Genomic DNA, 12,921 nt, shown 5'->3' with positions numbered 1-12,921 from the left:
GGCAGCGATAACATTTGAAAAGGCTTTACGTTTGGATGGAGTCTTTTTTCCAAACTGAATTCGACTGGAACAAGTTGTTTTTAGTTTTTGAAACCATGAAGAGGTTTTACGTGAGCAGTACAGCAACTCATCAAATGAGGATGCTGCAGCTTTTAAACCCGTGCTCTTTTTTAAGCAGATATTTTTTGTTTTACTTTTACATATTTGACTCATTCAATCTTGTTGCATTTCAGAAAACATCTGGTTGACAGCACCTTTTATGTTTTCCTTTCTGGCCGTATCAAATGGCAATAACCGTATCAAATGTAGCCTGAGAGGTGAAACCCAGGGCCAAAAACAATCACAGCTGCTTTTCTGAAAGCAGACAAACATTGGATTTTTTTTTTTATGTCTTGACATAGTTTTGTAAACATCTATTTTTGCCAGACACACATTTCCTGTGTTTTTGGTGCTTGTTTTTTTAGGCACTGCCATCCGCCACTGCAGTGACGAGAAGGGCTGGTTGTCACCTGAACTCTTCAACTGCACCACTGTCACTTTCTTCCACCTGAAGAAAGTGGTGAGTACGAGACACAAATATCTGACAAAGATGAAGTATGTAATTTTGTCTCAAATAAGAAGGACATTAGTCCTCAATATGGTAAAAAAAAAAAAAGCCTGTTGCTGCTTGCTTGAACAAAATCTGCTTTGCAAGGGCGTGATCGTGTGTTCGACAACTTGTAATTTCACAGGATGTGATCTGTAGGAGATTTGAACCAAGTATTGCACCTATTGTGTTTGAACTTGAACCTAACACTCGAGGCTTGAGCTATTCAAAGGCTCACTAATCCGGGGATTGACCAATTTCGATCGTGTTCATTGCACACATTCAGCTCGAGCTCCCTTTGTCTTGACCTGCTCGCTCTTGTTCTCTCCCCCCCCCCCCTTCGCTCCTCCAGAACGAGGACCTGCGCCGCAACAGTTCAAGGATGGACAGCGAACGCTCCAAGAGCATTGTCCGCCTGCTTCACAGCGCCACCTACAACGCCCAGCGTTACTATGGCAACGATGTGAAGACGGCAGCCGAGCTGCTGAACCTCGTGCTGCATTATGAGAGCCAGCAGGCGGGATTTGAACTCACCGCCATGAAGGATGCAGAGTTCAATGAGGTAGAAAGGGAAAACTAATCTTATGCAATGCTTGCTTGGCTTCATAACTAACTGGAAACCATCGTACGCCCAATGAGCTGTGGGGGTACGCTGCCCCCCCCCAACAGGCGGTTTGCCACTGGGAGAGTAACTTGATCCACCATTGAAGTAATCTAATCTCTCACTCATTGCTTTATTACCAGCGACCAGTGAGACGTGGGGGGATTATTTGCTCTCAGTAATCTGCAATCTTTTTTTTTTTTTTATTCCCAGAACTTGGTGCGAGCAGGGAGCGCCCTACTGGATCCTGAAAACAAGGAGCACTGGGATCAGATCCAGAGGACGGAAGGTGGCACCGCCCATTTGCTCCGCAATTTCGAGGAATACGCCAACACTCTGGCACAGAATGTCCGGAAAACCTACCTGAAGCCCTTCACCATTATCACTGACAATATGAGTGAGTGGAGGAGTTTAATCTCAGTATGTGGAATCTGGGATTCCTAATCTCACGCCGTCCTGTCTCCTCTAGTTCTGACTGTGGACTACCTGGACGTGTCGGACCCAGACAGGGTGACCATCCCCCGGTTTGAAGACATTACGGAGCAATATGACAAAGAGCTTGGCTCTTCAGTCCACTTCCCCCAATTCGCCCTCCGCTCTCACGGCCAAAGAGGTAGGACCCGCCCACACATTTATTTGTGTGACAAATGCAACTCGGGCCTCATCGACCATTCTCCCATCACGGCAGAGCACGGCGCCGTCACACCGCCTCAGACCGATCTCCCGCCGGAGGAGCATTCGGTGTCTGATAGGAAACGGCGCTATCTCGAGCCAGCGGCCCCGCTCCCTGTTGCCGTGGTGATAGTCTACAAATCACTCGGGAAGCTCCTCCCGGAAAGATTCGACCCTGACCGCAGGAGTCTGAGGTACGCCACTGACAGCTAAAGATTAGGCGTTCCGCTGAAATGCCTTCGCGTAGCCGTTTGCAGCGCCGGCATTTGTCTGACACCGAAAAGCGCAGGAGTGCAGGTCAACTTTTCCATTAATTTTTTTCTTGGATTAAAATTTGAAGTGCCGTCCGGTCTAACGATTTCAAACAACGAGAATGATGGTGTTGAAAAGGGAAGATGCACCCCGCTCTGAACTCTGAAAACTCCCCAGTGGGTTTCTACAGTCATCTTATTCTGAAGGAACACAACTGTTGATGTGTGTGGAAAGAGTTAATCACTAAAACGGGACATTCATAAAGGGGTTATTATATTTGCATGTTCTACTTAAAGGATCCCAAACCGTCCGGTGATCAACACAGCCATCGTGAGCGCCACGCTGCACAGGGAGGGCCCTCCTCTTCCACCCATTCTGGACCCGCCCCTAACCTTGGAGTATACCTTGCTCGAGACAGAGGAGAGGACCAAACCTGTCTGTGTCTTCTGGAACCACTCCATGGCGTGAGTGGGACCCCCCCCCAAACACACACACACACACACCGTGCAGCAGGTAACGCGGGCGCGGTCCGCGCTTTCTCACGCTCAGCTTGTTGTGCTTGTCGGTGCGCTCAGGCTCGGCGGTGCCGGCGGCTGGTCTGCTAAAGGCTGTGAAGTGCTCAACAGGAACAGCAGCCACATCAGCTGCCAGTGCAACCACATGACCAGCTTCGCCGTGCTCATGGATATTTCAAAACGAGAGGTAGAACTGCCCGGGAAAGAAAGTGGGGGGGGGACAATTGTCTTCTTATCGAACGTTCTTTTTTTTTTTTTTTTCTAACTCGTGATGTGATTCCTGCCCACCCACAGCACGGCGACGTTCTCCCCCTGAAGATCGTCACCTACGCCACGGTGTCGGTCTCCCTGCTTCTCCTCCTCCTCACCTTCGTCTTGCTGTGCCTCTTGCGCCGACTCCACTCCAACCTCCACGTCATCCACAGGAACCTGGTGGCCGCGCTGTTCTTCTCCGAGCTCGTCTTCCTGCTGGGAATCAATCAGACCGACAACCCGGTGAGCGAGACGCCTCTCATGCCGGATGAACTCTCAACTCCGCCATCTTTGGCACCTTTTAACAGAAATTCTACTGAACTATCTGAGCCATTTGTGCATGTCTTTTTTTTGTTCGCTGTCCATCTGCTCGCTCGCTAAACTCGTTTCTGCAGATTATCGTTTGGCCACGTAGGTGGAACGCTACACAGACCCCACGCACACGACACTGGAACAGATGCAGTTACGGCTTTTCCTCCGCGTGTGGCGAGGTGGAACTTGAGACGGCATTAAAATGTTTCACCCCACCATTTAAGAGACGTCAGGCATCCCGCCATGTTTGTTCAGCGTGACAGCAGCCATCCAGCGCTCCGTTGACAGCGGCTTTTTTCAGGCTTAATACCTGAGAGCCTGCTTTTACGGGACAGATTAAGTTTTGCTGCGTACTTAAGGACTTTAACAGTGAGGAATGATTCAGATATAATCTCCTCTATAGTCACTTTCCTGAATTGACAGTCCTATCGGTGTCGAATATCAGCAGAGCTGGAGATCTATCGATTCTTAACCGAGTTAGGAGACAGAACCATGCATGTGCACACACACACACACACACACACACACACACACAGACATACGGTACAGGATCAAAAGGTGCGAGAACCCCTTCAAGTCTGCTGACACGGACACTAATGCACCCCTGCGTGTCCCGGTAGCTGAGACGTGCTGCGACTGCCCCCCCCCCCCCCACCCCTGCTTCTGCAGGAGCACACCTCAGCGGTAACCCTGGCAACAGCGTCCTCAAAATAACTGCTTTGTTTTCACTGGATAGATCATTGTTGTGATTGTGGTACAGAAAAAAAAACCATCAGTCTGTTAAGTGGTGGGTAATTATATTTACATGAGACGTGTAAAGAATGGATAAAAACGCAAGTGGACTTCTGAAGTTGTAACTTTGTCTAATCCGATGTAAATTAGCCTGCATGGCGTTGTTCCGGTTGATCTTTTTTTGGCCGGAACTTTATTTTTTACTCCCATTCTGAAGTTTGTAGCTTTTTAATTCAACATATAAGACAAGAATAATACTCCTGGTTACGTCACACCAGGTAACGCTGCACAAATGTGTTGCAATCAGCCGAGGTCACAAGTTCAACTTTTCACATGCAAGGTGCAGAATGCCTCCTCGTCTTTCACAGAAGTTTGATTGTTCTTCCTGCCTGATTGATGAACATATCAGCTATGAGTCATCTGGCTGAACCAGCTATCAAACACACAAAACAACTCAAAGCTCCTCCAGGCGTTCAAGCAGATTTCTATCACAACTCATTCCTTGGATGAGGAAAGCAAATCTGCAGAATTTCAATTGTAATTCATAAACTTTCACGTTCTCCCCAGATTAGGCGAAGCAGATTAAACCCTTGGAAAAAGCATCTCACATGCTCTCACATGAACTGTGGTGGAAACGTTCAGATATGTACCTCCAGTTTTGGCTCTGAAGAGTGACTTCCAGCAGAGCCTGACCAATCGGATGTCTTTGTCGGTTGTGAGAGGCGGGTGATGTTTCCTTAACTTGTTCTAGAGCAAACCGCCCGTTACGGTCGGTAACAAAACCAAGATACATAGATTAGGAGGTTTCCGACAGTTTTCAAAAACGACACCAAGTTATTTTAAACAGTTGTTCAGTCGACTGTGTGTTTGTATGTCCTCCATCTTTTCTTCAGGTGTGTTTGTGCGCCAAAACCTGTGGAATGCTGTCAGTGTGTGCGCCCAGGGTGATACGCAGGATGATTTATAAGCCTGTCAATGTCTCTCTCTCTCTGTCTCTCTCTCTTGCTCTGATCTCCACAGCAATGCTCTGTGTTAATCAAATTCAGTATTTCCACTGCTGGGACATTCCCTGACACACAGCATTCCTCCTCTGCAGCGGCGGGAGTGGAAACCGGGAGCGCGGCGGAGGGATTGGTTGAATTATTGCTTTCATTTAAATTGGTTTTGTGCAATAATTTGTCATTAATCCATTTGAACAAAACTCCAAATATGAATTGTTTTCAGCGTTTTCAATGTCAATTTGTGACATTTTGAGTCGTGAGATTTCAGGAAAGATTTTCAAACGTAACTTGCAACATATGGACTTACGGTGATATAAAACAGAAACTCAAACCATTTTCGAGGCCAGGACCCAGTTTTCTGTGCGTGCCTTCGTGGGGGGATTTATTACAGAGTGATGACTCTTAGGAAGGGAAAAAGTGATCAAAGTGTAATTTCCTACTCTCTTTTATCTCCAGTTTGTGTGCACAGTCATCGCCATCCTCCTCCACTACTTCTACATGTGCACCTTTGCCTGGATGTTCGTGGAGGGGCTGCACATCTACCGCATGCTGACGGAGCTGCGGAACATCAACCATGGCCACATGAGGTTCTACTACGCCATAGGCTGGGGGATCCCGGCCGTTATCACCGGTGAGGCACTGGCAGATTGTCGGGGGGGGGGGGATTCATGCCGTGACTCGTTTCCTATGAAGAGGCCGTGGCGCTGGTGGGAAAATTATAGACGAGACGGGGATGAAAGAGTGGGAGGAGACAGGCAGAGATGGCAAATTATGACAAAAACCAGTGGCATAAATCTTGTGTAAAAGAAATGCAGCATCAGTTGACGGGAATGTTATAGTCGTTTCTCCAATTTATGTGTGACGTACTTTCCTGCCTTTGTCACTTTTGGATTACAGCATCACTCATAATATTAGAATATAGACTCGGGCACTGCATGAGGGAGCTGTAAAGTTACAGAGCAAAATATAAGGGCATCCATAAGGAACGAAAATGGACATGGTGAATAGCATTGATGAGTGAGAAGCTGTGGAACTATTTCTGTGACAAGGAATGGAGTTAGGATGAGAGATTGTTCCTTGATTTTCCTTCTTATATTTCGTTGTGTTGCTTTTCCGTGTAGGTTTGGCAGTCGGTCTTGACCCTCAGGGTTATGGGAACCCAGAGTTCTGCTGGCTCTCTGTCCATGACACTCTCATCTGGAGCTTTGCGGGACCCATCTCTGTCGTCGTCCTGGTATGTATAATGGACTAGAGTAGTCCAATGCTGCGTCTCATTGTCTGGATTTGTACCGATTGGAAGTGAATTTTAATGTCCCTTTCTGTTCTTCACTGTCTAAAGGTGAATATCGTGATCTTTATTCTGGCTGCAAAGGCTTCGTGCGGTCGCCGGCAGAAGGCTGTGGAGAAATCGGGAGCCGTGTAGGTTTTATGTCCCGCATAGCAACGCTTTTTGTCCTGAGGGACGCTGATCTCTGTGCGTCTCTCCTGCTCAGCGCTGCCCTCCGAATGGCCTTCCTCCTGCTGCTGCTCATCAGCGCCACCTGGCTGCTCGGACTGATGGCAGTCAACAGCAACGTGATGGCCTTCCACTACCTGTTTGCTGTCTTCAGCTGTCTGCAGGTAAGCGTGTCTTTTCCTTATTTGTCTATTAATATGTGCACCTAAATGGGGCCTTTACGGCCCTATTTCTAATGCATTGGTTTCACTCTCTTCACAGGGAGTCTTCATCTTCTTCTTCCACATCATCTTCAGCAAAGACGTCAGGAAGAACCTCAAGAATGTCTTCACCGGAAAGAAAAGCGTACCAGACGAGACCAGCACCGCACGGGCCTCGTTGCTGACTGTGAGTGAACAGACGTGTGTGTTTCTCCGTTGTGTATATTTTCATCGTGTAATCTTTCATTGTCACAGCATTTTAATCATTACCGCTTATTCCGAGGTTGCAACATCAGACAAACCATAATATTTTTTGGGTTTCTATCTCGCTTGTCCCTCCGTCGCTTCATTCCTCCACTTTCAGCGCTCGCTCAACTGCAACAACACGTACACGGAGGACGGCGCGTTGTACCGCTCAGGCATTGGCGAATCCACCGTGTCGCTGGACAGCACAATCAGGTCAGCCAAGAGCAGCTACCTGGCATACGCACTCAGGTACAACATGCTCACTGACCGCATGGCTGCTTCTAACGCACTGTGTGTGCGTGTCTGTGTGTGTGTGTGTGTGCGCGTGCGTGTTAACTTCATCTTCTTTCAACCTTTCCCACCATTGTTTGCGCTTCTCCTTTCTGCATGTGTGATGATGCATCTAATGTCTCAAACTTACTAGCACACCCAAAGCTCTTTTTATTTATATATATTTATGTGTATATATATATATATATATATATCCATATATACATACACACACAAGCACTTCGGCGTTACGCATGATCTTTTCACCCTGTCCTTGTTCCGCGCCTTTGCAGATAAATTACATTCTTATTTTCCATTATTTTCCTTTCACAAATGCATACTGCCACAGAATGCAGAAGATGCGAGTCGGCGCATGGTGCATGGCTTTGTTGCACAAACCACACCTACAGAGAAGAAAATACACTCCTTAAAAGAATGACGTACCGTCCAGCCATACTGTTACTGGCTTCTGTGTAGGGGTGCATGCACAAATAGGAAGTTAAGATAACGTGAATTAATTTGAAGCGAGAAATCTTTTGACTCGATGACTTTTTCTAAACGTTGTGCATCGTTTCACTTCATCGAGTTTGCGTGTTTGGATGTACTGCAGCCATGTCTTCATCCCAGTGGTGTGGCGTTACATATGTCTAGTGTATTAGAGAAGTGTTTTACGGAGCTGAGGTGAGGTCTGACGCTACATTTCAGTTCATAAAAGCTTCGGTTCATCTCAGAAAATGCAAGCTGACGCCCAGGTCAATGGGAGCAAAAAATGCTAAAGCGGAGAAGCAGCAGGATGATGCGCTGCCTGTTCCAGGAGTGAACATATCAATCCAGCCTGGACTGATTACAGGTTGAAAGGATGGAGAAGAGGTGCACTTAATAAAAAATACAGCTGCGTGATTTACAAACTGCAACTGCATAAATGGAAAGGATAAGCAGTGCATGTTTAAATCCATCAATTGTCTTTTTTTCTGTGTGTGAAAATGTGTAGAAGTGTCGGTGCTCGTCTCATCTTCGATGAAGACAGTTGTTTCGTCTCTTTTTTTGTCCGTCAAACACAAGTGCTCTCAAATCATCTGACCTGCCAGGAGCACTGCGCTTCCCCCCCCCCCCCCCCCCCCGTTTGCCTCCTCATGATCATGTCATGTTTCACAACCCTTTTCCTCTGCCCTTCCTCCTTCTTGTGCCTGCCCCCCCCCAGGGAGGAGTCTGGTCAGAAGCCCAGTATTTCTTCAGGCACAGCGAAAGGACACACCGATCTGGACGGAGCGCTCTTCCACAGAAACGGCTCCAAGCGAGATGGTGAGATAGCCCTAACCCTAACCCGCATACAAATGCATGCCTCCATGCGTTTCATTAAATGTCCATTTATCTACATTCCCTTAGACTCGGACTCAGACAGTGAGCTATCAGCTGATGAGCACAGCTCCTCCTACGCCTCCTCCCACTCCTCTGACAGTGGGGAAGATGACATCGACGTGAAGCCTAAGTGGAACAATGAGAGGCAGCCTATTCACAGCACCCCTAAAGGTATATGGATGCCTCCCACGATGGGTTTCAACATTTCATTTATTCACTTCAGCACAACTTTGTCACTTCTCACTGCTCCTTGTTCTTTAACTTCCTGCCTGCACTCCCTCCTCCCGCCCTAGGGGACTCAATGTCCAATCACGTGAAGCCTTACTGGCCGATGGAGGCCACCACAGCCAGTGACAGCGAGGACCCTCGCGGCGCTGAGAGGCTGAGGGTGGAGACCAAAGTGAATGTCGAGCTGCACCCGGAGAACAAGCTCAACCAAATTGGGGAGACTCTCCAAGAGAGGGGGAAACAAACGCCTGGGAATACAGGAGACGCAGCGCCCTCTAGCCTCCCCAACAGCCAGAGCAACCACCAGCCAGAGCAGAGAAAAGGTGAGAGGGGAAGCCTTTTCGTTTCTGTTTGAACCGATTCATTGATACGAGATTAACATCGGGCTCAACTCTCTGTCCCTCGCAGGGATCTTAAAGAACAAGATCAGCTACCCTCCCCCTCTCAGCGACAAGAACATGAAGAATCGTCTGAGGGAGAAGCTGAGCGACTATAACCACCCCACCATCACCTCCCCTCCCCCCAACAACAGCAACACCTCCTCGCCACCGCCGTCTTCCGTCAACATCACAGCCCCGTCTTCCCGGCCGCCCTCGTTGTCTTCGAATGACGGAGGCCACCCAGCCAACCACAACAACAGCTCCCTCGTCAAACCTCCAATTGCCCCCCGGCCACAGATTCCCGCCGGGCCCCCACCGGTGGCCATCTACCGGGAAACCAACGGAGGAGTGGCAATGCACTTGACGGCGGGGACGGTCAACGGAGGCAACGAATCGGACTCAGAGTAAGTGGAAACCTGAAGAATGACGCAGACTTTGATCGATTCCGCATCATGACTTCCTGTCTCCACGCATCCACTTTCATTTTTTGCGCGTTCATGCCTTCCTGCCTGTCCTCTCCTCGCATTCATCCCATCCCTCTTTCCTTTAATAACAGCGGCAGTAATGAAACTTCGATCTGACCTGTTAGGAAAACCCTGACCAGCTTGCCCTTGTGAGAGGAGAAGTGAAAAAGCTGGAGGAGGAGAAGGACGGGCGCTGAACCGAGAGGGCAGGAATGAAAGGAAAGAAACGACGGACAGATGGGTGCCGGAAGTTGGGTGGACGAATGGTCAAAGTTTACACTATTCCTGATCGAAGCAACCATCCCTCTCTCTGGAGAGCAGTATTAATTTGCAGACTTTAAGACTGCCATCGATGAGAGAATTGAAAGACATGGCAAATAAAGGGAATGCTTTGTCGGACTGGGGAATACGTTGGAACGTGTGCCAAAACCGCCGGAGGAAATCCCATTCCAGAATGCTGCTCCTCAGAGACGGTTACGTGGAGCTGACCGGTGAGCCGGGCAGCGATGTGGAAATGTGGACGTCACGCTCAGAAAGGCAGATGTGTCAACCCAGACACAAATACATCCTGGTACAGTTGTAGTCCAAGAGGAGTTCAAGGACTACAAGTCCAGTAAAGTGGTTCTCGCTGACTCGTGGACGCGAGACATCACTGTCTCACACACACACACACACCAAGTGCTCTTTATTTTCTCAAAGGAAGGCCCTCCTCTGCTCCTCAATGCTGTGCATTCAGCATGTAATTAAATATGTAGACGTCGTTTAAGGTGAAGAAGAAAGTATCTATTTTGTGTTTCAGCTGTCGATAGGACAAGGTTCTAAACTACACTGTGTTACATTGGGAACACTTTCCGAATGTGAAGATCATTTTAAATCAACTGAGAACAATACACTCTGTGCCTTCATTCTGAACAAACCCGATACACACACACACACACACACACACACCACACACACACTAGTCAAACACTGACTTTACAGGTAATACAAAGATCTTTGTGCATTTGAGGATTTTCTCAATGCATTTCATGATTTTTGCATCACAATGGACATTTATTCAGCTGACAATGCATTTTGGGCTCCCGAATCTGAGTTCAAAGTGAAAATAATGCCAACCTCAATGCATTTTGCAGGTTTACCACTCATTGAAGACCTTTCTACCATGCATACTGTGCAACCCTAGTATTTTACGCTCCTGTAATCAAAACTGTTGACAAATGTCCTTGTTTTTTTGGGGGGGTTTTTTGCGTTATTGATCCAAGACACTGGAAATGTTTTGTAACATAATGTATATTTATTTTTTATGGTTTTAACACACTGGAAAGAAAGAAATGATTGTGACTGTAAAATAAAGATATGTTGAATTTTTAAATGTGTCGTGCAGTCTAACAAACGTCTGTTGCTAGGCAACTGCAACCCACAGGACATATTTCATGTATATATATTACATCCAAATTACTTATTTCTTCTCACTGCCCTCATTCAATAGTGAAAAATAAAATGCATATATAGTACACGTTATATGCAAGCAAGCATATAACATGTACTATATATGCATTTTATTTATTTATTTACAGCCTCAGCGGTAGCACGGGTAGTGTCTCCCTCGAGCCAAGAAGCGAAGGGGCATTCCGGAGGGTCCTCGGTCAGACACGGGTTCATTTCCGGGCAGTTTTATTTTTGATGTGTGGAAATCCTTCTTAAAGGATTTCAATGTCCAATCACGTGAGGCCTTTTCCACATAACATTGTTTCATCAATTTCCATGCCAGAATAAAGTCTGTTAAAACATATAATTCTGTCAGGCGGTCCATAATTCACACTGGAGTACAGCTTTGTCCTGAATCCATAGGAGCTGCTTAGGTATGAGTGACGAGCCCCGATCAGATCGAGCCTTGTCCCTTGTCCCTTGTCCCTTGTCCCTTGTCTTTATCTCTGCTCCATCACCTCCAGGCAAAAATAAATAAAGGAAAATTAATGCGCGTCACAGTTGGTATCTGAAAGACTGTTGTCAGCAAATGAGGGAGGGAAAACGACAACATATTAGTATTAATTCGACACTCTTTTCAATCTGTGCATCATCATCATCGTCATCATCATCATTCCTCCATTTCATACCAGCTGCTCTAATTGAATTTGAATCTGTTGATTGCATAAGACGAGCCTGTACAACCCTCTAGAAAATACCGGATTGTGATTAAGAGATTTGTTTCTGGGCTTCCAAGTCAACCCAGAGGGAGGATTTGAGAAATCTCAGCACCAGTATTTTTTTGCTAGAAGACATCCAAAGAGGATTACAAAACCAGAAACCTGTGCATGGACGTGCAAAACACGACTGAGGGGAATCCCATCTAAAAAACTCAGTCCCCTTGCTTCTGCCACAGCCATTCCCATTAACTGTAGGCTCCCTTTGTTGCAATGGGAACAAAGGTTGCTTCAGTGCATCCGTCAGCGCACTTCATATGATCTGATCTGTAATGTAAAGCAATGATAAATCACAGATTGAACATGGAGAGTTGTTTCTGCCAATAAGACAAACATTTGCGTAAACAAAGGTGATGGTTAGGCGTGACTTCACAGCCTATTTATCATTCAGCAGCAGCTGGAGCCCCACAAACATTTTTTTTTAAACAACCAAGAAGGATGTCGGGGAAAAAAGTTGGTCAAATGTGAAAGTGTGATACACTTTAACATGTTGCATGAATAGGTAGTCTTAGTGCTGACAGACGATTTGCTCCCTGTGAGGAGGTGGCGGCAATGTGTCAGCCACAGGCCAAAGACAGGATCGCCTTATTGGTCGTCTGACTGCAGACACAGAAAGTACTTGTGATTACTTTCCTGACTAATCGGCGGTCTCATCTCAGAGTCAGGAGTTAGAATGACTGCAGTTTCTTCCTTTCTCACTGCCCTTCAATATCCGTCTGCCCTCAAAGCCGGGCCATTGACTGCAACTTTAACGCAGTGTGCGCAGTGGTCAGTAAAAGTATTGTTAAAGAAAATGTAATGTGTATTAAATAGGGGGAGATGTCACAATGAGCTGTATAAATGATCATGTTTCATTCAATTATCTGAGACAGAATTGTTTTTGAATGCCACTTTAATGCCGCCTCAAGGGGGCGGTAAAGATAAGTATTCTGCTTCCGTCTGCAAGCTGCGTTCAGGACTATCGGCCCCTTTAAGAAAGCAGCCCCGAACATTTCCCCGGCCCAGATCCCCCCCCCCCCCCCCGCACCGTCCGATTCTGCGAAGGCAACGAGAGATGTAGGCGTCGAGCTACCATCTTCAAGCTGATAGAGCTGGTTTCAGGGCAGCTCTCCACAAGCAAGGAGGGACACAACTGGCATTTCTCTCTCTCTCTGTCGGCCCCATCAACGCGTATCAGGATACAGAGACGAG

The 12,921-nt window shown here is 47.1% G+C and overlaps 1 protein-coding gene across 1 annotated transcript in view; it reads left to right on the top strand.

Annotated features, from left to right (window-relative positions):
• Window positions 1-10,704, top strand: part of celsr1a (cadherin EGF LAG seven-pass G-type receptor 1a) — a 56,338-nt gene extending 45,634 nt beyond the window's left edge. The window contains exons 19-37 of the mRNA XM_068755476.1: window positions 465-559; window positions 939-1,148; window positions 1,401-1,584; window positions 1,657-1,800; window positions 1,876-2,053; window positions 2,408-2,575; window positions 2,687-2,813; window positions 2,921-3,121; window positions 5,380-5,554; window positions 6,045-6,157; window positions 6,263-6,342; window positions 6,417-6,543; window positions 6,641-6,766; window positions 6,944-7,074; window positions 8,297-8,397; window positions 8,482-8,625; window positions 8,748-9,005; window positions 9,091-9,466; window positions 9,619-10,704. Of these exons, the coding sequence (XP_068611577.1) occupies window positions 465-559; window positions 939-1,148; window positions 1,401-1,584; window positions 1,657-1,800; window positions 1,876-2,053; window positions 2,408-2,575; window positions 2,687-2,813; window positions 2,921-3,121; window positions 5,380-5,554; window positions 6,045-6,157; window positions 6,263-6,342; window positions 6,417-6,543; window positions 6,641-6,766; window positions 6,944-7,074; window positions 8,297-8,397; window positions 8,482-8,625; window positions 8,748-9,005; window positions 9,091-9,466; window positions 9,619-9,643 (2,963 nt within the window). The 3' untranslated portion in view covers window positions 9,644-10,704. The remainder of the gene's footprint in view (window positions 1-464; window positions 560-938; window positions 1,149-1,400; window positions 1,585-1,656; window positions 1,801-1,875; window positions 2,054-2,407; window positions 2,576-2,686; window positions 2,814-2,920; window positions 3,122-5,379; window positions 5,555-6,044; window positions 6,158-6,262; window positions 6,343-6,416; window positions 6,544-6,640; window positions 6,767-6,943; window positions 7,075-8,296; window positions 8,398-8,481; window positions 8,626-8,747; window positions 9,006-9,090; window positions 9,467-9,618) is intronic.
• Window positions 10,705-12,921: the final 2,217 nt, after the last annotated feature.

This window comes from Brachionichthys hirsutus, chromosome 22 (genome assembly GCF_040956055.1).
Source record: "Brachionichthys hirsutus isolate HB-005 chromosome 22, CSIRO-AGI_Bhir_v1, whole genome shotgun sequence".
Classification (NCBI taxonomy): Eukaryota; Metazoa; Chordata; class Actinopteri; order Lophiiformes; family Brachionichthyidae; genus Brachionichthys; species Brachionichthys hirsutus.
The sequence above is the reverse complement of the archived record's forward strand: the minus strand, read 5'-3'. Positions and strand labels throughout refer to the sequence as shown.